At 45.3% G+C, this 24,045-nt stretch overlaps 1 protein-coding gene across 6 annotated transcripts in view; it reads left to right on the top strand.

The window, feature by feature from the left end:
- Positions 1 to 5,443: 5,443 nt before the first annotated feature.
- Positions 5,444 to 24,045, top strand: part of LOC144828576 (uncharacterized) — a 132,479-nt gene continuing 113,877 nt past the window's right edge. For all 6 annotated transcript variants that reach the window (XR_013610489.1, XR_013610487.1, XR_013610486.1 and 3 more), the window contains exon 1: positions 5,444 to 5,543. Coding sequence is in view for 1 of the 6 variants with exons in the window: in XM_078686869.1 (XP_078542995.1) it covers positions 5,453 to 5,543 (91 nt within the window). In the remaining 5 variants the exon portion in view is untranslated. The remainder of the gene's footprint in view (positions 5,544 to 24,045) is intronic.

The raw sequence follows: 24,045 nt of genomic DNA, 5'->3' as shown, positions 1-24,045 counted from the left end.
GAGGCAGTTTCTTCCAGAGATTAGCTCGGTTAACATTATCGAACGCCACCTTAAAATCTACAAAGCAAAGTGGAGAGTTTGTTTGGTAAAAATGTATTAATCAATAAGTAACAACATTGCTAAAAGGTTGGTTGTTATTCCAGTCTCTCTACAGAATCCTGTTTGCCTAGAGGGAATTATGTTTTGCTCTGTTGCCCATTCTTGAAGCTTAGTAAGTAGGTTCACCGCAAAGTATTTTGCCTCTACATCCAACAGTGCAATTAGACGGTAGATTTTTGGTAGGGTTTTATCCCCGCTTTATAAATTGGTGATATGATGGAGCCCTTCCATGATGCGGGCAAACACCCAGTCTGCTTATCTGAGCTGAAGATAGGAGCTAGGGTTTCCGACCAGTATTCTGGGTCTTGTTTAAAAAGAGCTGGTGGAATCCCGTTTGGCCCAGGTGCACCATCCTTCCTCCCTTTGCATATTTGTTCCCTGATCATGACGGCGTCGATTTCAATTTCCTTGTCCTCATCAATCATCACAGTTTGAAATTGAGGTATAGGCTGGTCGTCCTTACTGATCTTTAATCCAAATACCTATTGATTGAAATGAGGTTCTAAAAAGGATGTCCAGTTATTTTCTGTTATATGTGTTGTTAGACAGCCATGTGCCGGTTGTAGGAATTTATTTATCATTGCCCAAAAATGGGCATTGTTATTTCCTTTGGAATCATGTAACAAAAAGGTCATATCAGTGCACATCCACATTAGTTTCTTTTATCCATGTGCAATTGGTGCACTCAAATGCAAGTTCTTAGTCCAAAAGGAATCACGTAGTGTAGATACAAAACAAACTTTATTTCTTTTTTTAAAACCAAAACCAGCTTCTTCACAGCCGACGCGCGCTTCGCCCCATATGGGCTTTTTTAAGGCTGTAGATCATACATAAAAAAAAAACACATATATATGTATATTACAATTCTTCCCAATATTCCCATTATTTGACCAAACATTTAAATCTAACTGTGTACTACCATCACCACCTCTTCCGCAGTGATACAACAATTCTAGTGACCACCTTATTGCAACTCTACAATCTCTGGAGAATACCATATCCCATGTTTATCAGCACTATCATGCTGAAGCACAAAGAGATGCCCTATTTGAGGACCTATTTAATGAGAACCCTGATAAAAACCTGGCAAATCCTAAGCTGCTGGCCAAAGAGGGGATGAGACAGAAATTTATGAGATTAGAAAGAATAAAGAAACAGGAACTTTCCCGATGGTGGGATGCCACCGTCTTGCGGAAATACATAAGTAAAGAACAAGTGCCAAGAGGATTGCGAGTCCTAATTTTCCCCTCCTTTGAGGATTTGGATAAAGGACATCTCAAAGAATGGGAAAAGCTATTGCTACATTCCTCTATGGGAATGATGGACATACTTTTAAGGGATGCAGAACTCAAGCGGGAAAAGCTTCTTGAGGAGATTGTTTTGCTGGAGAAAGAAATACAGGAGATGAACCTACCTGAGGTGGCAGAAAAAAACTGGGCCATCAAAAAAGATGAGCTGCAGAAACATCAGATGTATCTGCGGGAGAAAAAGTCCCAGAAAATTAAACGAGATGAACGGGACTAAAAAAATGGGAGGGTCTATCGTTTCGCTAGTAAGTTTGATAATATCAAAACCTCCAACAATAGAGAAGGCTCAGTCTGCAATTCACAGTCAGTAGGGACTACAAGTATGTCTGATATATCGAGCATAAGTAGCATAGCTAGCAATGAATCAGCTAAAACCTCTAGTGGCGCATCAGGGCTGGCCCCAGACCTCTTTTTTTTAGAATTGCGACGATTCAGAAGAGGCAACAAGGAAGCATTCAAAAAAGATATGAACTTAAAAGAACGAGGAGGGCAACAAAAGAACAGGAGCCAAAAGAAAAAGTAGGGGTCATGACCAGGTCAGGGACTCACAATCAAAAGATGTGATAGATATTACAAATACTGACATGTGTGATGAGATCAATGTTGTAAATCTGTCTGACCATGTTTTGTCTAATGTTGAAATTAAAATACTAAGCAAAGGACTTGTTATCTGTCCCAGTACTATACCGGACTTTACATAATTTCACATTAGTTGTTTTAAATTTACGAGAAATCTAAAACTATTTAAACACTTTCAAGACAAGCCAGAAAAAAGGAATATGGGTATGCAAACACATATAAATAACGATAATCCTTCAATTAAGGATATAAAAGGTGTACATCTATTGTTAATCTTGGATGATGAAGAGGAAACACCCAGCTTAGAATCGGTAGCTGCTGATTTAGATCTAAACACACATACGGACATAAACAGTGGTTTTAGAACAAAATCAAGATTTACACCACAGCTTTCAGGAGGAAATAACATTGATAGATTCCAGCACAATGTGGTGATGGACCTCTACAAACTGGAGGACAAATACCATCTTAAACAAGGTCATAAAAGGCAAAACATAACCATGACAGAACGCAAGGCAGTGGCAAATCTTAAAGGTATGCACTCCCTTGTCATCCGAGAGGCTGACAAGGGAGGTAACATAGTAGTAATGAATCGCTGCGATTATATCACAGAAATTGATAGACAGCTGAGCGATACCAATACATATGTCAAATTAAGTGGCAACCCTATCAATGCCACCAAGGAAACAATATCCAACCATCTTAAATCTTGGAACGAACAAAATCCAATCTCAGATATGGAGATGTAATACTTGTTCAATAATCTTCCAACATATCCCTGCATTTACTGCCTACCCAAGGTACATAAAGGGGATCAATTCCCTCCTGGGTGACCCATTATAGCTGGTATCGGATCCCCAACGGAAAAGATCTCAGAATATATTGATTTATTTCTTCAACCGATAGTGACAAATCTGCCCTCGTTCATACAGGATACAGGAGATGTCCTTAACAAAATTGGTGATGTGGAATGGGTACCTGGGCACTACTTGGTCACAATGGATGTATGCTCGTTATATACGAGCATACCATACGAATTGGGTTTAGATGCAGTACTCCATTTTCTAGAAACAAGGCCAATAGAAACTTATGAACACTCAAAAATGTTAATGGCTATGATAGAACTGGTTTTAAAGAATAACATCTTTTTACATAATGGAGAGTGGTTTCACCAAATAAGAGGTGTGGCCATGGGGGCGAAATTTTCTCCCTCATTGGCCAACCTATATGTGGGATACTTTGAGCTGATACACATATGGCGTAAAGGACCTGTCCACTTACTAAATAACATCTTATATTTAGGCAGATACATAGACGATATGTTAATGTTCTGGGCAGGATCTTTAGAGGACTTAAATGACTTCTTTGAACATCTAAATAGCAATCCTTTCAATTTAAAATTTACGAAGGAACAAAGTCAATCTAGAATTAGCTTTCTAGATATCACCATCATGACAGACGGGAACAAATTACTGTCAGTTCCTTACAGAAAGGCAACGGCATGTAATGCTTTATTACATGCGGAAAGTGCCCATCCCATCTCTCAAATTAAAGCCATACCGTATGGGGAGATGATAAGAACCAAGAGAAACTGTAGTGATGAGGACAGATTAAATGAGGAATTACTCTTGGTGGAAAAAAGATTCTTAACAAGAGGTTATAAGAGAGAGATTGTCTCAAATGCCCGCAAGCAGGTGGAAAAGAAAAACTGGAACCAACTACTTAGGAGAAAGAAAGAGAAAAATAAATTGACCACAAATAAGATAAGATTTATTACGCCGTACGGTGCAGCAAGTACGGATTTGTATAAAATATTGAACAAGCACTGGCCCCTCTTAATTGAAGATACCAGCTTACATGAGAAAATAGGGCCTAAACCCTCAATCACTTTCAGTAAAGGAAAGACGTTGAGACAAGTATTGTTTCCCAGTTACATCCCCCCCTAAAAAATCAAATACGTGGTTTCCAACAGCACAAAAGGTTTTTTTACGTGTGGGGGCTGCAACATCTGTTGTTTTGCAATGAACAAAAAGACACAATTTCAATATCACAGCCCTAAAACACACAACATAAATCATTTTATAAACTGTAACACCACCTACACAGTCTACTACCTAAAATGTATCTGTAATCAAATATATATAGGCAGCACAATAAGACCCTTAAAGGAGAGAATCCAGGAACACATCCGAGCTATACGAAATAACAACATGCAGTATCCTTTTGCAGTACATTTTAATACCAAACACGCACACAATGAACTACACAGGATAGGTTTTCATGGCATAGATGTTGCAGTGGCAGGTGCAAGAGGAGGAGATAGGAATCGTAAGCTGCGCCAAATGGAGAGTAAATGGATTATCTCTGTAAGGGCGGTTGAAATGGGCGCAAATATAGACAAGGAATATTGTGAATTTTTGTAAGCATATGGCAGTGCTTGCTAAATGAATAAATTGTCCTTGCTATATGTGTCAGCACTTATCAAGAGGATGAGGTCCTGTAAATCTTGAAAAAAAATTCTGTAAGAACAATTGAGAGAATGGGCGATGCCTAACAATATGATGATTGGCCAATAAAGATAAATGTATATATAATCATGAATGGGGTAACAAGATAATATCCTAAATAGAGGTGAATGGTACAGCAGCGTTAGAAAGGGCTAATGTGCTAGCTATAGAATAAAAGCTCCGCAAACAGGGGATGAATTTAAATTACAAATTATAAGGTGAAAAGAATGCAATAAAGGGTTGTACTTGAAAAAATATGTAAAATCGTATATGGTAGGTGTGCACAGGGATATATATTATTTGGGACGACTATGTATATATAAAACACAAATTGAAACAACTAATAATATGAATTGACTCGTGCATATGCTTGTAAAGGTTATAATGCATACTGTTTCGATGAATATTGACACATGACATTGAAACCTAAGAGGAAAGAAGAAAAAGTATGTGGATCTATTTGGGCAATACAATACTGTGTAAAATGATTTGTCATGGAATTTGTATATGTGAAATAATTGAATAGTACTACTCATGAAGGGACCTACTATATAACATGCTGGACAGATAGGACAGTCACCAGGAATAGGTGTCGATTATCCGAAGCTGTGCACGATCGGTATTTTTAGATTTGTTATGACTAATGGGCCACCACGTTTTGTTTTTAATGGTGATAAATGCATAAACTTGGGCATGCGATTGAGATTAGGTTTTGGAATCAATTCACACGAGCAACATGGATTATGAAACCAAATAAGATTAGTCCATGAAATAATATTTTCTATATATTCAAAGAAAGGATCAAACGCTGTATGATAATACGAATCGAACATATGGCACTGCAATTGCACTCTTGAAAATGGGTAGGATAGTCTTCTCAAGATGGCCGCGATGTTAGCAACCAACTGAAATAATGATTGTGAAAATATGTCCGTCTTCGCGCTTTATACCAGGAAGTGAATGGGCTTCAAATGCGCGCGAGGGAGAATGGTAAGACGGAACCCGGTTACGCGTTTTCATCGATTTTGGGACATACATACACGGCGGAATGGTGAGTGACGAAAATCGCTTCCACATATATTATATATAAAAATAACTATATGGTTGACGAGTAGAGTAAATGCATCTATTGGATGTCAAGGGACTGTGTGACTGTATTTTGATGGGTCCGTTTAAATGAATGAGTTGACTGGGGTATCATAACTGACAAACTTACTCGAGGAATTAGAAGTCGATTTTAAAAGAAACGAGCAGGAGTCGGGAAACTGTCTTAGGACATGCTAAAAGTTGGCCAATATGATTAGATAGACAAATGCGGAGAATGGGCTAACTTATTGTTCTATATAGAGACCATAATCACACCGAGTGGGTTGTCTAAGTTTAAAGTTGTTAGTCAGCAATATAGAAGGGATGCAAAGAGAGGGCCCTGATATGTGGAACTACCAACCAAATGGATTGTTGGACGTTCACAAAATAATATTTTAAAATAAGTGGTGGACTTAAAATATGTGGCGTTTTATATATTTCTTTATATATTTAAATCTGGGATGATACAATGACCCCCCCCCCTGTTTTCTTTTGACCGCATCTGGAACTTATCATGGCTCCGTGATTGTTATATAAAAGAACGACTATATATTTTTTGCAACAAAATAAGATTTGGACATTTGCTGTACAACGTACGTGTAAAGGTAAGAACTGAAGAGTATTTCCATGGTCCTGTTGGATCAAATACGTATACAGACATAGAGTGCAAATGTACCTACATTGACTGGGTGCCTGTTTTATTACCATTTATCACTATAGGAACAAAACATAGAAGAATTTTGGAAAACAAGGTTCGGTGATTACGGTGTGTTCTTAGGTACGCATTACGCTTATACATATGAAATCGTAGTACACCTGGGTGGGTCACTTAGCATGCGTTTTGTTTGTATCACATAGGACGATGTTTTCACTACTTTGGGGTTAATGAGACATATGCGGACACTTGACATGCGGATATATGTAGTGCCTTTGTGATAGCTTGGTGATATCGAGATGGAGATATTAATCTTGAGATAACATCTGGGATTTTGAAACATGGTGGCTGTCCTCTCTGCATGTTTTCACACTTTGTGCTTCAGCATTATAGTGCTGATAAACATGGGATATGGTATTCTCCAGAGATTGTAGAGTTGCAATAAGGTGGTCACTAGAATTGTTGTATCACTGAGGAAGAGGTGGTGATGGTAGTACACAGTTAGATTTAAATGTTTGGTCAAATAATGGGAAGAATGGATTGTAATATACATATATATATGTGTTTTTTTATGTATGATCTACAGCCTTGAAAAACCCCATATGGGGCGAAACGCGCTTCGGCTGTGAAGAACCTGGTTTTAATAAAAGAAATAAAGTTTGTTTTGTATCTAGACTACATGATTCCTTTTGGACTAAGAACTTGCATTTGAGTGCACCAATTGCACATGGACAAACGAAACTAATGTGGATGTGCACTGATATGACCTTTTTGTTACATGGATGGGACATTCTATAACACCTTTTGTGGTGGGCAGACTGTCCTTGGATAATGCTGTAGAAGGATAAGCATTTGACATATCATAGTTGCACTTCAGGAATATTGGATTATCCACTGAGAGATATCTATAATACTATTATAAAGAAAGAACTTTGAGGCTTTGAGGCGGGTAAACTCGGGAACCACAGCGCCAATCCACACACCCGATACATTGTTGTAATCCTCAGGGTGTGCAGATGGACATAGGCTATATAAATTAAAAATAAATACGTTATTTAAAAAATATAAGTTAAAAAAAAAAGTAGTCCCTTCAAAGTAGCGCCGGCCGCGACATGCGTGCTTATATCAGTAGCGGCGTACATGAGCGCGAGGAGCGGCGGAGATCAGCATGGGGAGGAGCGGCGGAGATCAGCGCGGGGAGGAGCAGTGACGAGGAGCAGCGGAGATCAGCGCGGGGAGGAGCAGTGACGAGCGGAGGAGCAGCGGACATGAGCGGGGGACAGGCGGTGAGGATCGGCGGGCAGGCAGTGAGGAGCGGCGGCGGGGAGAAGCGGTGAGCGGCGGATGAGGTAGGGCACCAAGTAAGCACTGAGCAAAGCAAACGTGAGGGAGGAGCGGCGGCGGAGAGGAGCGCTGAGCGAGCCACAGGTACCAAACGGAAAAAGAAACATGTGCAGGTTACAAAAGCATACAAAGTGGAGCGGTCAGCTGAAAGCTAAAATGACAATCGGGAGACGGTAGCAAACGGGGCATTACAGGAGGAAAAAATGACGTGGGCAGTGACGTGGGCAGGTACCAAACGGGGCATTACAGGAGCAAAAAGTGACGTGGGCAGGTTACAAAAGCATACAAACTAAACATAGAGGCATAATACTGCACAACGTCAGGGCGGGCGGGGGCCCTGAGCCATGATTGCTCCCGGACAACGTCGGGACGGGCTGCTAGTTGGTATTATATATTAAGGAGACTAATGTTGATGTGCAGATCAATCATAGCAAATCCTTTGGAATCATGATGAAATTTTGTTTCTTGTGCTTTTCTTATGTCCCATTTAAGTTTCCTAAGTTCGGCCATGCTCTTGCCGAGCTGTTGGTGTAGCCATAGCCTCAATGTCCTTAGTGATTTGCTTATAGCTTTTTTAAGGCTTTTCAAGGTCGCCCTTCGTGGCCTTCCCTGTGACTGTTGGATCGTTGGGCAGGAAGTGTCGAACTACAGATGAATAGGAATTTGAAAACATGGCTTTGAAGGTTTCCCATATGTATGTGTGGTTTCCCGTGGGATGTCTAAGCTCATTTAGTTGTTGTTTTGCCGCCAGGAACACCTCCCTGGAATTTGCTATAGATGACTTGATTCTTTTAAGGTTTATTGTGTGCCATGCATGTATTCCGACTGCATTTGGGATTGATTTGTCTGGTAGTGCATGAATTGAGATTTCCTGAGGCCGATGGTCACTGTCCCTTTTGTCCCCTAGGCAATAGCTAATTATGTGTCAGAAAAATGAGAGAGACACTAGGGTGTAGTCAATTATGGAGGTTACATTGCATGTGTAAAATGAGGCGGCCGCTGGAGAGTCATCCACAAATCTTCCATTTAGCACCCTTAGTCCAATGTTCTCCAGGTCTTCTAGCAGCTCTGAAATGCCTTTAGTTGTTCTTTCTTGAGCGCTATGCAATTGAGTTGGAATGTTCAAATAAAAATACTGGGCTTGAATGTCTTCATTTTGGGTGGCAACTAATATGTGTTGATTGAAGTCCCCTGACGAAATGAACTTTGGAGTAGTGTGTATCTTCATCAGTTGATAAAGGTGTTCAATCAATGTTTTTGAGTTCTGTTTTTTCTTTTTCGGGTTTAGGTATGTATTAATTAGCAGTACCTCCTCCTTTTTTCCACTGAAATTTAATTGAACCTTAGTGGTATTTACAGCTGGGAGTAGAGGAGGTAATTCCTGTGCACTATGGATTTTTGTTATTCTGATATAAGTAGCCAGGTCGCCTGATAGACGGCCATAATTACTTTTCCTTTGGGCGGGAGTATATCCCTCTACTTGCAGAGGCTCCTCTTGCCATGTTTTCTGTAATAAGATGATAGCTAAAGTTTTTAAATAACCAAGAAATTCAGTGTCCGAGGCCTTGTTGTTTAGCCCGTTGATATTCAATGAGCATATCCTCAGAGGTAATATTCCAGAATTTCCACTATGCCTCATTGGGTTTCTCTGTCACTGTGGGTGACCAGATGTATTATTGGTTCTAGTTTTTCAAGGGTGATCAGGGGCATCTGCGTTATTAGCTACTCTGCTAGTTTGTATGGTTGATGTATGTTCTTTTTGTGTTGACCGCCATTGGGCCCCCCTAAGTACAGATGAAGTTTTGCCACTGGAGTCAAGCTATCCTGGCTTTTGAGGGTTGAAAGCCCGAAACTGGTCCTAGGATGCTTGTTTCCAGTCCAGGGAGGACCTAGCCTGGCAGTTCGGACTGGACTGTTCCCATTGGGTTCAGGGGCAAGACTGGTTTGCATATGGCTGAGTCCAAACTGGAATGTCATGGTGAGCAATAAAAGATGGATTTAGGCCCAGATCTCTGTGTTGTAATCAAAAATCCACTTCTCAGGGGTTCCACTGATACTTAGTCCATTTAAACCAACAAAGAAGAAATTGGCACAGAAGCTGAAATATAACAGAGAGTTTTATTAACCTCAAATGAGGTGAGACTCCGTCACACAAAAGCCTTAGCAACTGAATGAGGCAGTCTTAGGAGTAAGGAACATTGGGGCCTTATATATGTGAGGGTTACATACTCAGCATAAATCCAAGGGGCAGTCCTGGCTCATGTAAGCATACAGAATGACTAAGTTGGGCATACAAGATCAACTTGCTCAACAAAATGGGAGGAGAGTTACTTCTCCATACAGCAGCAAAAATAGCCTGACAGTTATACTAGAGAAGCAGGTGCATTCTACTAGCTAGACCCTTCTGGGCATGTGCGAAGTGGAAGCTGCTAAACATAGTTTGTCTCTAGGCAGGCTACAAGAGCAGTTAACCGAAAGGTAGGACATAGCACATGGCAGACAAAATGGCCGCCAGAAATACAAAATGGCTTTCAGCTCCTGCTAACAAATCTGTCCAATATTTAACATTTGTACTGGGTGAATGTATGACATTGTTCTGCATTCTGCCCATCAATTGTTCTTTTTCGCATTTGTCACACCGAGTGGGACGGTTATGCCCAGACGTGGGTCTCGTGCTCCCCATTTCACTAGAGTCAAACTATCTTGGCTGATGAGGTCTGAAAGCCCAAAAACGGTCATAGGTTGCTTGTTTCCAGTCCAAGGAGGACCTGGCCTGGCAGTTCGGGCTGGACTGTTCCCATTGGGTGCCGGGTCAAGACTGATTTGCATATGGCTGTGTCCAAACTGGAATGTCATGGTGAGCAAAAAAAATCTCTGTACTGGGGTGAATGTATGACATTGTTCTGCATTCTGTCCATCAATTATTCTTTTTGCAATTATAATACATCCAGGCAAAATCAGCTGGTAAAAATTCTTGAGAGTATAGGGAGTGAAGGAAATTATATAAAACCATACAAAAACAAGAATACAATAATGCAAGAAAAATACAATACATGCACAGTTTGAGTTGTAAAAATAAAATCGCACACACACACACCGGCATACAGGGCTGAACTTTATAAACTGCCATTGATAGGTGAAGCTCTCCCATGCTGAATGCAGCAGCTCACACTTCCATTCTGCAGTACACAAATATTGATGCAGCTCTACTACACAATTATGTCATGCTATGCCAGATCAATGTTCTGCTACAAAAAAAACATGGAGCATGAGGATGGAAACCAGGTCACCAGTTGATGGCCTCAAGTGAAGCAGCAACACAGAATAAGAGCTAGGCTTGAAAGAGTAAGACTGGAACCCAAAACTATGACTCAGCTTGAGAACCAGAGGACACACAAACTTAATGTGGCCAAAACACAAAACATATTTTCCCTATTATGAATCTCCTGGAGCCCAATATTAGGATCCACTGTCATGCCGCCTTCCCGAAAATGCTAGCAGGGATAGAATTCTTTGCAACTGCCACTTCAAAGTAGGATCTGTGTGTGGCATTTCTCAGTCAACTTTCAGTAAAATAATCTGCTAAGGGATGGATGCTTTGCAGAGAGTGAGTGGGAAGCATATTCATTTCCCCTTGGACACCCACATATCTAATGCCAGCAAAGCAAATATCAATGCAACAGCAGCATTTCCTGGCATCCTAGGACCGATTGACTGCATTCATGTACACCTGCTGGACTCACAAGATCCAGAACAAATGCACTGAAACTATAAAAAGTTGCACACTATTTATGGGCAAATGCTGTGTGATGTGGTTCAGCATATACTGAACTGGTGAGTTAGGTTGTATGGGTGAAACCAGAACGTAAGGATCCTGACAAGAAGCCGTACTGTGCTAACACATGGATCCTTGAGGTACTATGCAGACAAGTCAAATTCTCATCATCAATATTACAATGCTTTATGATTGCTTTGTTTTTTTTATATATGTTTTCATTGGTTTTCAAAGCATAGCTAGTTACTTGGCTATAACAAGTGTTGGACTTGGCCCTTTTTGCAGGGTCATCCCTAAACTTTTTGCCATTCTCTTAGCCTTGCTTCTGACATGGTGTTGGTGGTTTTAGGACTTTGGGCACTTTAGCACTGCTGTTCAGTGTAAAGTACGTGTGCTCTCTGATGCTAAATATGTTAAGATTGGTCTACACCTGTTTGGCGTATTTAATTTACCTGTCAGTCCCTTGTAAAGTGGTAGTCCGTATACCCAGGGCTGGTAAATGAAATGCTACTCGTGCGCCACCCACCAAAGTAGCCTTTCAAACCTATCTTAGGCCTCTGCCATTGCAGGGCCTGTACGCGCAGTGTTACTGCCGCTGTGACGTGGTAACTAAAGTGTGTGCCATGTCTGTGACCCCCTTTTACTACATGTCCGTCACCCCTAAGGTAGGCCCTAGCTAGCCCTATGGGCAGGGTGCAGTGTAGGTAAAAGATAGGACATGTACCTTAAGCCAATCAATCAATTAATCAAGCATTTCTAGAGTGCACTACTTACCTGTGAGGGTCTCAAGGCGCTATATGGTGGGAGAATGCGGATGTATGACATTACAACGCATGCTTTTACATCGCATGCTTTTACAACGCGAGTTTTACAACGCATACCATTACAACGCATAGTGCTTTGGGGCGCTGGATAGTGAATAGTTTAATTTACTATTCCAACTCCAGTCCCCGTGGATAGTAGGGAAGATGTTAGACAGTAAATTAAACCTATTCCCTATCCTAGAGCGCCCCCCAGCGCAATGCGTTGTAATGGTTTGCATTGTAAAAGTTGCGTCGTAAAGGCACTGCGTGGTAAAAGTTGCGTTGTAAAGGTTGTATACCGGGGGAATGCTGCTACTGTTCGAAGATGCCATTATCACAAATGGGGTTACCCTATAAAGTCAAAAAGCCCTAGGTATCGTATAGTACAGAAAAACAATGGTCCTTGACTAATGTAACTAGAAATTCAAAACATTTTAAAATCATAAATGTACTTATTAATGCACATGAAAACATAAGCACACATAGAAAATCAAAAATAATGTAAAGGCCACTTCCAAAGAAGGTTGATAACTCGAATTTAATCATTCAACCAATGAGTTATATTATAGAAACACACCTTGGTTATTTCTGATATACAACGTTACATCCACACAGTTATTACCAGAAAGAAGAGGTACGTGAAAAAGTAGTGCTCAGGTGAAAGAATAAATGGAAAAAGAAAAAGAAATGGTAGTAGCATAGGTAATCCTTAAAAATATTTGGCTCAAATATATATAGGGTGCCAACATGGGTTTCAAAAGTCTCCCTTACGAGATAATCAGGCCTACCCACATAGACACAGTTGCATACAATGTTTCAAGATGTTAAGCTTCACAGTGAGGAATCATCTGTGTATCTGATGTAGGTGGCAGATGAAGGGTGTAGGCCTTACTTTGGGGGTGTCAACGTTTCAACCCTAAAGTGGAGAAGCGTGGCTCAGTGGTTAGAGGCGGCAGACCCGGAAGCTGAGATCGGCTGTGGACCAGGGTTCGATTCCCCGCCTCGGCGGGTCTCGGGCTCAAAAATTCCACGGACTCGACAATTCTCGCTCCGGTGCCTACTCGACTCACGGGGTCACACTCTGCGACTCTGGGCAATAGCTTGCTTAATCTCCACTACGGCCCCTTGCGGCGGGATGCCTGGCTTTCACCTTGTGGATACCCTACCGGGGTATCTCACAGGGGAATACCAGGACGGGTTCCTTAAGCAAGCGCCTTGATACCTTCGGGTGATACGTGCGCTATATAAGTCGCAATACAATGCTTAAGGGTGAGTAAGATCCTCAGCGTCAGGTCTTCCTCAGGACGGTTGTGGGGGATATCTGTAAATAACCGTGATAGTGTAAATGCAGTGGCCAGGTAAGTTCAATAAATTAAGTGCCTGAGTTAAAAAATGTACCTTAGAAATGTATAAATATATGTACGCTCACCAAAAAACTGAGTCAGGTGAGCACCCAGGGCGAAGGCCTCAAAGCAGGTGAACAGAAATTATTCCAGAAAAACTTGGAAAAGGGCAGCCATCCCCAACTCTATAAACAAACATAAAATGTTGACATGAATAAAGAATGTGGTAAAGCGTTAATGAAAGCACACTAGTGGTGTTGCACGGATGTGTTGCAAAACTCACCCGCTAAGATTGGGAGCGGCGAGCAGGTCTGGCAAGTTGGTTAAAAGCTTTGTGGTACTTCTAAAAACTCAATGGCTCCGTGATTCTGTAAAGAAAAAGGTGCCGGTGTTGAGCACTAAAACCAAACTGGCCATGAGGGAACTAATGGCTGGGGTCCTGGGCCAAGCAGAATTACCTTGTGGACTCTGTGAAATAGTTTCTTCAGTCGTTTCCGTCAGCGCGCTTCGTCAGTCACACTCCAAGTGACAGAGAACGAGTGGCGGTCTGAACCGCATTATAATGAAAACGTGCACGTTGGGAATGACGTTAAACAGTTAAAGGGTGGAAAGACTAAAGAGAACAGCACCGGGGTGCTGAAGGTCGAGTGAGTACCGTACGTGGAAGGTAATTATGCAGTCCCACTGTAATGAAGCCGGGTTTAAGAAGGGTTTTTAAAGGTCAATGTCAAAGCTATGTATAAAAAGCTCAATGTCGAAGCTGTGCGCAGAGATAAGGGCTAGACTCCTAATGTCAATGTGGGGCACATTTGAAGTGTTACAGAATCACCCCAATCACATAAGTGTACAGAGAATTTAAAGCAATATTGCCACAAGTTATAAACAAAAACGTAAATTAAGAAAAAATTCACATAAGGCACAAAGATATATGTTTTCATTGGTTTTCAAAGCATAGCTAGTTACTTGGCTATAACAAGTGTTGGACTTGGCCCTTTTTGCAGGGTCATCCCTAAACTTTTTGCCTTTCTCCTAGCCTTGCTTCTGACATGGTGTTGGTGGTTTTAGGACTTTGGGCACTTTAGCACTTCTGTGAAGTGTAAAGTACGTGTGCTCTCTGTGCTAAATATGTTAAGATTGGTCTACACCTGTTTGGCCTATTTAATTTACCTGTCAGACCCTTGTAAAGTGGTATCCCGTATACCCAGGGCTGGTAAATGAAATGCTACTGGTGGGCTTGCATTGCTGATTGCGCCACGCACCAAAGTAGCCTTTCAAACCTATCTCAGGCATCTGCCATTGCAGGGCCTGTACGCGCAGTGTAACTGCCGTTGTGACGTGGTACCTAAAGTGTGTGCCATGTCTGTGACCCCCCTTTTACTACATGTCAGTCACCCCTAAGGTAGGCCCTAGCTAGCCCTATGGGCAGGGTGCAGTGTAGGTAAAAGATAGGACATGTACCTTAAGCCAATCAATCAATCAATCAATCAAACATTTCTAGAGCACACTACTTACCTGTGAGGGTCTTAAGGCGCTAAGGGGTGGGGTAATGCTGCTACTGTTCAAAGAGCCAGGTTTTGAGGATTCTTCTGAAGGTCTTGGGTCTACCATAGGCGGATGGGGAGGGTGTTCCATGTCATGGCGGCGAGGTGGGAGAATGGTCTTCAGCCTGTGGTTACTCTTTGGATGCGGGGGACAGTGGCGAGGGCGTGGTCGGCAGAGCGTAGATTGAGGTTGAGGGTGCAGAAGCTGAGTCGGCTGTTGAGGTACGCTGGTCCGGTGTTGTGGAGAGCTTTGTGTGCGTGGGTGAGGAGCTTGAAGGTTATCGTCTTGTTGACGGGGAGCTAATGCAGGTCTCTCAGGTGGGGTGTGATGTGGCTGCGGCGAGGGATGTCGAGGATCAGGCGTGCGGAGGCGTTCTGGATGCGTTGGAGCCGTTTCAGGAGTTTGGCTAAGGCTCCTGCATAGAGAGTGTTTCCGTTGTCCAGTCTGCTGCTGACGAGGGCCTGGGTGACTGTCCTTCTCGTTTCGGTGGGGATCCACTTGTAGATCCTGCTGAACATTCGGAGGGTGTTGAAGCAGGAGGAACAAACGGCGTTGATCTGCTTCGTCATGGAGAGGGTGGAGTCGAGGATGTCCCCTAGGTTACGTGCGTGGCCAGGGGGCGTAGGAGTTGTTCCTAGTGTGGTGAGCCACCAGGAGTCGTACCAGGCCAAGGGGGTGGGTCCAACGATGAGGACCTCCGGCTTGTCGGAGTTCAGCTTCAGTCGGCTGTTTCTCATCCAGTCGGTGACGAACTTCATTCCCTCATGGAGGTTGGTTTTGGCGGTTTAGGGTCTTTGGTGAGGGAGAGGATCAGCTGGGTGTCATCGGCAAAAGAGATGATGTTGAGGTCGTGCAGTAGGGCAACGTGGGCGAGTGGTGCCATGTAGATGCTGAACAGCATTGGGCTGAGGGATGAGCCCTGGGGTATGCCACAGATGATCTCGGTGGCTTCGTAGTGGATGGGGGAGGCGGATGCTCTGTGTTCTGCCAGAGAGGAAGGAGGTGGTTCAGGTCCAGCCCAAGGCCTTCTCTTGGATCTCGGCATCGTGGAGGCGTGTTCATAGTGTACGGTGGCAGACCGTGTCGAAGGCGGCTGACAGGTCCAGGAGGATGAGGGCCGCGGTTTCTCCATTGTCTAGCAGCGCCCTGAAGTCATCAGTGGCGGCGATGATGGAAGTTTTGGTGCTGTGGTTGCTGCGGAACCCGGACTGGGATGGGTCCATAATGCTGTTCTCCACAAGGAATCTGGTCAGTTGTTTGTTGACGGCCTTCTCAATGACTTTCGCCGCGAACGGGAACAGGAGATGGGTTGGAAGTTCTTGAGGTCCTTGGGGTCCACTTTGGGTTTCTTGAGTAAGGCGTTGATCTCGGCATGCTTACAGCTCTCCGGGAAGGAAGCTGTCTCGAAGGAGATGTTGATGGCTTTGCGGAGATGGGGTGCCATGGTAGTGCTGGCTTTGTTGAAGATGTGGTGCGGGCATGGGTGTGAAGGGGATCTGGAGTGGATGGAATTTATGATCTTGATGGTGTCATCGTCGTTGATGTTGGTCCAGGAGATCAGGCGGTTGGTGCAGGTGGTGGTCCTGAGGGTGGAGGTCTCGGTAGTTGCCCGGGCGGTCGCGGTGTTGAAGTTGTCGTGGATGTCTGCGTTCTTGCGGTGGAAGAAGGTGGCTAGCGAGTCACACAGGTCTTGCGAGGGTGGGATGTTGTTGGTGTTGGAGCTGGGGTTCGAGAGTTCCTTCACGATGTTGAAGAGCTCTTTGCTGTCGTGTGCGTTGTTGTCTCGGCGGTCTTTAAAGGAGGTCCTTTTGGCGGATCTGAAGAGGTGGTGGTGTCTGCGGGTGGCGTTGTTGTGGGCTGCGTAGCTTTCTTATGGCAGGTTTGCTTGGAGGTCTGGAGCTCTTTGGAGAACCAGCTTGCTTTCTTTCTGGTGTGGCTGTTGGAGGGTTTCTTGAGTGGGGCAAGGGTGTTGGCGCAGTCGTCAATCCACTGTCTGAGGTTGCAGGCTGCGGCGTCGGGGTCGGTCGTGTCTGCGGGTGCGCTTCGGGCGAGGGTTGTGGTTAGCTGGCCTTCAGTGACTTTGCTTCAGCGGTGGCGAGGCATCTGCTGGGTGCAGTGGTGTGTGGGGGGTGTCCGGAAGGTGAAGTGGATGCAGCGGTGGTCGGTCCAGTGGGGTTCGGTGGTGTGGTTGAAGAAGACGTGGGAGCCTGCTGAGAAGATGGGGTCCAGCGTGTGGCCGGCTGAGTGGGTGGGTGTCGTGATGAGTTGTCTGAGTCCGAGGTTGGCGAGGTTGTCGTTCAGGGTGGAAGAGTTGGGGTCGTTGTTGTTCTTGATGTGAAAGTTCAAGTCCCAGAGGAGGATGTAGTCCGTGGAGGTGAGGGCGTGTGTGCTGATGATGGAGTCACTGAACTGTGGTTGGGGGGGTCTGTAGACGAGGGTTCCTCTGAGGGTGGTGTTGGGGTCAGTGTGGATCTGGAAGTGCATGAGTTAGGCGGTACTGAGGGTGTCGTCAGTGTTGGTCGAGATTCTGAGAGTGTTACTGTGGACTCCTCCTCCTACTCTGTTGGTGCGGTCCTTGTGGGTTATCTTGTAGCTTTCGGGATGGCTATGGCAATGTCGGGTGCGGAGGACGGGTTCAGCGAGGTCTCCGTCAGGAAGGTGACGTCTGGGGAGGTTGAGTCGAGTAGGTCCCAGAGTTCAATGGCGTGTTTGTGGGCGGAGCGGGTGTTGAGAAGGATGCATCTGAGGTGGGTGGGTCCTTTGGCAGGTGGGTTGGCAGGCCGGGTCCTGGTGAAGCTGCACTTCCAGCAGGAGAAGGGTCCTTGGGTGTGCTTCAGGCAGCCAGGCAGCAGATGTGTGATCGTCCGGTGTTGAGTGGTGGAGGGTGCTGGAGTCGTAGTGGAGACCGGCGTTGTGGTGTTCGTGAGGGCCAGGGGCTCTGGCGCTCGGCGTGGTCAAGGCCAGTAAGGGTGCAGACGGACTTTTCTTTGGTGCGCCAGCGGCGCGGCCGCTGCCTGGCCTCCATATGAGGGGAGGTGGAAGGGAGGAGCAGCTGTGAGTCGGGAGCAGGGTGGCGAATAGGAGAGCAGGGGGGCGGGGCCGCAGGGACGCAGCAGCGGGAAAGAGCTGGCGAACGGCAGGGGGAACAAAAAACAGGGCACAGCAAGAGTGGGAGGGGGGAAAACAACAAAATAAGGCAGGAGGGAGAAAAAGGATTAATGGGCAGTGAGAGAACACCACAGATTACAGTAAAAGAAGTACAGCGAAATACAGCAAGGGAAAAACGAGCAAAGGCAGAAGCAATCCAGTAACAGCAAAGGAAATACAGCGAAATACAGCAAGGGAAAAACAAGCAGAAGGCAATCCAGTAACAGGTGCAAGAGACAGTACTAACCTAGCACTGCAGCAGCGTAGGGAGCGACCTGCCTGCGAGTAGAGTCAAGGTCACTCCAAAGACATGTGTGACATGCCCTGGTAGTGACAAATAGCCATTTTGGTTTCTCACTACTATGGGGCTGCCCTCCCGTAGGAGTGGTAATTCCTGGAATGAGAGGTGCAGCATGGTCAAGTTTAGTATGGTTGGAATAGTAATAATAAATGCTACGCAATGGTGTGCGCGCATTCATTATAACTATTTCAGAAATTTCACTTTTAGAAGTTGGCATTTCTGTGTGCTATGTGTTTTCCTGCCTGATGTGAATTGCATGTCTGGCTTTTGAGTGACAGGGGCTGGTGAGGTGTGTGTGGCTCCAGGAGGGGCAAGGTGAGTCAGCGCTAGGCTGAATGGGACATCTGCATTTAGAGTAGGTGGGAGAAGTCCCTTGTCCCTGAATCGGATTGTGCCTGCCCTAGTGAATGCTTGCTCTGCCCCCCTGTGGTGTGTCTGATGACGAGCCCCCACCTAACAATAAGGAAGAGAATCCTGGTTAACAGAGTGCTCCAGACCAGTTGGAATTGGTTCCCCCAAGCCCTGTGCACTGCAAAGTGAAATGATATATAAATGTAGGGGCTGTGACTCCATGAAATTGTTCAGTTCTTGTCCTGCTTGGGCTGTTCCTCACTTGCTGGGGGCTTGCTGCTGCTGGAGCCCAGGAGGAACCACCATGGGGGCTTACCTCCCTGCTGGAGGGCCCTGTGTGCTTGCCTCCCTGGGCCCAGCTATGCCCCTTGACTCCTGAAGGACTTCCTGCTGCCCTAGCACCTCATGAGTGCTATATTCATAATTGACATGAGCGGGTGGGCTTTGCAGTGCTGAGCTGCCTGAGGAGACAGAGAGGGAATCCCCGGTGTAGGGATTCCCCTCTGATTCCAAAGAGCGGGTGCCTCCTCGCGTTCTGGGTCATTGGTGGCCCCGTTTATGAGGTATTTTTGATAAGGATGCCTACCCAGCGTTGTTGAAGTTTTGCGGGTGCCCACTTCGCATGTACGCGCTGTGGAGCTGGTACCCACCCTGCATTGGTAATTTCCATTTGAAATCGAGCGGGAGCCTACCCCACGTTTTGCTGAGCTTAGCGGGTGCCCACCCCTCCTTTGGTTGCTCTAGCGGGTGCCCACTCTGCCTTGTTGCTTGTTTTGTGGCAGGTGCCCACACCCCAATTGCTGTGATTTGGAGCGGGAGCCCACCCCACATTTTATCGCCAGAAATCACCGCCGCGTGCCGGGAGTCTCACAAGAACTGTTTCCATAGCCAACCCAATGTCAGGGAAAAGGCACGCTTGGATTGGACTCAGTGCAGGTGTTGCCTAGCAACGAGGGGCTCGCCAGTCATGGAAGGACGCGCCGAGCTCCAGGATGCACGGAGTGCCCCGGCAAGCAGCTGCTACAGAATCAAAGGAATCCAGAGGAGCGACCGGAGCCCTGAGAGGCCCCAAGGTAGCTTTCCATTCACGTGAAGACAGGGTGGCACAGCAACAGAGGCAAGGTGGGGCTCACATGTGGTGAGGATAGCCCAGCGTGTACCAGAAGTGGCACCTGGAGGAGAAGAACCCAGTGAGTGGGGCTCAATGATGAATGGGTGGTGGAGGGGGCTTTGGGGCACATTGTCAGTGCCCACCCCCCTGTGGTCCCTCTAAGAGCACCGAAGTGGCCGTGCTAGTTTTTTGGCTGCCCCGCCTGGCAGTGGGCAGCCGCAATGTTTTGGTGTCAACTCCTTTTCTTTTCGAAGTCCCAGAGGGGGCCTTGGGAGGCATTTCCTTTTATTGGCAGTTGGTACATTATGCCCGGGCTAATTTTACCACAGCTGCACCTCTGTTGCGGGTGGCTGCAACATTGGGCATGACTGCTTAAAAATCCCAGTGGGGACCCCAGAGGCACCATTAGTGCCAGAGTTATTATTCCTTGGAGTGGGAGTCTTTTTGTCTGTACCATGAGAAAGGAGTGAGATACACTCCTGCCCTGCCCCAGCGCAATTACACACTTTATGTTGGTGGCATAGGCTGCCTGGGGGTCCTTTGTGAGGTCCCTCTTATGCCCTGACATTGTGGACATAGGGCATTTGAGCCCTAGAGAAGGGCAGTTGGCCTGGGGTCAGTTTTAAGTTGGTAGATGGCAGGACCTAATGTGATTTATGTCTAAAATGCCCAATGTGATTCATGTGCCCTGAGTTGTGCCCCTTTTGATTGTGATTGCATAATGTGATTAATGTGATGTGGTTTATGCACCCTGATGTATATCTCTAATGATGTTTATGCTCATGAGGTCATTGCATATTGTGTTTATGCTGGTGAGGCCTAATGCGGATTGTGTTTATGCTTAGGAGGGTGTCTAACGCTAATGTCGTTATGCTTAGGAGGGTGTACAATGCTAATGTGATAATGCTTAGGTCATTATGGTACCAGTAGTGACTGATTGTGTTTTGCATTTACTTACCTGCACTTTGATGGTTCTGACCATGTCCCGATAGGTCCAGCCCTGTATATAATCTCGTGTGACTACTGCCAGTGCCAGTTGGCACAGTGTAAATGTGTGATTAGGTTTCTAATGTGTTTATGATATTATAAAGGCTATTTTTATATAACCTTGTGTGGAGTTTCTTTTGTGGTGTGCCTAGTTTGTTGCTGCTGTGTGTTTGTGTTGCGCAAACGCTTCACTCATTGCCTCTGAGATAAGCCTGACAGCTCGTGCCAAGCAACTAAGGGGGTGAGCAAAGGTTATCTTCAGTGTGTAACTCCCTTGCCCTGACTAGAGTGGTGGTTTTTGCCTGGCTTTGGCGCAAGCCTTAGCCAACCAGAAATCCCATTTCTAACAACAAGTGTTACACAGTAATTATATTCTGAAGAAGAAAATCACACTTATATCATGCTGACAATGTACAGCAGAAACAATAACATGTACAATGTTTTTTTGGTTTGCCAATCACCCACTGCTAAGTATAAGGTTATATCACCCTTCAGTACAGTTCCGTATACAATGGTGTAGCCTAAATTTTACATGCAAACTTCTCCCCACCTCCACCCACTTGCTCTGCCATAATACACAAGACAATGTATATGGCGTACACAAGGCTGTCAAGTGGAGGTAAAAAGACAACATGTATCTGCATGCAGTCCTAAATGGCAGTGGATAATTTCTGGATAGTGCTCTTGGTTCAAGTTTCCGCCCCAATTGCCCAGGCATACCACTCCTAACAGCTGTATCTCTTACCTGTCAGTCCTCACAGCGGCACCTGTAAATCATCTGCCAGTTTGTTATCTCTGTGGATTTTCCGTATGTGAACCTCCTCTACCACAGCCCATTCCACCATCTCCCTCCTACAGTCCGCCAAAGAGGTGTTCCCAGGAGATCCAGCAGATCGCCTCCCTCATTTTAGCAAGAATTAGCCCCAACATGATAAATGTTATACTGAGTTTTTTATTCTACACACAGACACCATATCCATCAGGCACTGTTGAATATCCCTTGTGGTAGTCCATTATGATGCCCCTCTCAGTCCATAGACAATGGCCTGCCAGCAATTATCAAGCACAGGGAACCCCACAACATATGTAGAAAGTCAGACACAACTGTGTGACAGCCTTGGTAGGAGGATGCCCTCCCTCGATACATGGTGCACAATGTGTTAGAGGACAGATAGCCCTAATGCACCACATTATTTTGGAATAGTTTGAATCGCGCATTAGTGGAGGTCCCCTTTACCCTCTCATGAATGCCCTCCAGTTGCTTGTCTGTGAGTGTAGCCCCCAATATAGACTATCTCTGCACTGCCAGAGGGCACAATAGAACATCCTCCCACGGTGCTCTATAAACATTCAAAACTAGTTTATGGCCCCCAGCCAGAGTGATCAACACCACCAAAGTCTGGGACTCCCAGGGGGCATCTGGAAAAGTGGGCAGCAGCCTTCATGTTGTGGCTGCTTTCCTAGCAAATTGTAGGCATTGCCCCGGTCCAAAATTTAAAGCTTCCACTACCTCAGTCAGCATAATAAATCTTTCATTGAGATAGAGCTCCCGCAGTGTGCCCATGAGCCACTGGTCCACCGCCTTAGCCCGTGAGATCTGCGTGAAGGAGTGCAATCCCCAGGGACACAATTGTGCTGCATATGGTGCACACTGCAGCACCTGGTGAAACACTCCCTCCCAAAAACCTACCGGATCACAAATGGGAAAGAATCTGGAGCCATTGCACCCAGCATCAAGAATTCTGGTAAGGAACCCTTACATATGTACCAACCAACAGACACTTCTCCCAATTGTCCCCCTTGTTACACCAATGCACTGCATGCTGCAGGTGTGCCGCCATGTGTTAGAGCTCCAGGAAGGTACCTCAAGTCCCCCCTGCCTCCAGGTTTGCTAGAGTGTGGTCAAGCCAACCCTCTTCCTTCCTGAGGCCCATACTAGCTCCAGCTTGAAAGCCTTGATTGCTGCCATGACCTTCTCCCTGGCTATAAGCAACCCCATGCTATCTCTGCCCTCTCAGAATGAGCAGGGTATCATCAATCTGGAAAGTATGTCTCCCCAGCATGCCGGGTTTCAATCTTGAGTGCGGCATACACTTTCTGCAAGTGTGCCACAAAGACAACTGTAATGCATTGTTGTGAATGCATATTCTCCCCTATACGTCCAGTATCCCGGTGATGGGAGCTCTCCTCACCTCACTGCAAAGGAGAGTTGCAAGCATTTTCTCCCTCCTCAGGCACTGCTCATGGTTGGTATGTGCAAATTTGTGCAGCTTGTCCCATGTCTCCATCAATTCCCTCTTACTATCGGTCCATTCTGCCAGACGCTGTGGCTGCTCAGGCAGACACCCCTTAACCTCACCCACATTTTTCTCCTGAACTTCGAGCAGCCACAAAAGCTGTAACTGAGGCATTAATCCTCAACACCACCTTATTAGCATACAGCTCAGTGGCCAAAGCAGCCGTGCTGTTCCTGTTCACCTCAAAATAATGGTCCTACACTTTTGTATGTGCAAGGACTCAGTCGGTTAGTGCCTCCTCCTGCAGTGTTCACTGAGGGACCCAAGACGTATACCTGCCTATATTCTACTCAAGCAGTAAGAAGAAATCATCTGACAGATAACGTGCCAGATAAGAGAAGAGATGTGAACCATATTTTGCACCATACTACCAGCCCCCAAGCAGTGGTCCAATCTACTGTGTGTCCCAGTCGACGGATTACAGCAAACATAAGTGTGGTCCCGAGGGTGACACACCCTCCTATCATGGCTTGCTTTGTATGAGGCTTAGGAGGGTACCAATCTATAACCCCAACCAACACACTCAGGAGCTGAGGTGTATACTAAGAAAGCAACATTTATTGCAAACAGAAAAGACAAGAGCTAAAACTGAGGGTATCTTAATTGTCCAAGACAATATAGGAACTTCAAAATATCTGAGGAAATGTGAGGTCCGACAAGACTGGAATATAGATGGAAATAAGAACTTCAGTATGTCAAATAGTTTAATTCGGAACCAACAACTATCTGAACAACCAACGTGGGTCCAAAAGCAAGAAAAGTATACAGGAAAATCCCAAGAGCTGGAATCATCTAACAATCCTAATACCTG

This window comes from Lissotriton helveticus, chromosome 4_1 (assembly GCF_964261635.1).
Source record: "Lissotriton helveticus chromosome 4_1, aLisHel1.1, whole genome shotgun sequence".
Taxonomy (NCBI): domain Eukaryota; kingdom Metazoa; phylum Chordata; class Amphibia; order Caudata; family Salamandridae; genus Lissotriton; species Lissotriton helveticus.
Note: the sequence above shows the minus strand (reverse complement) of the source record. Positions and strands in the feature narration are given on the sequence as shown.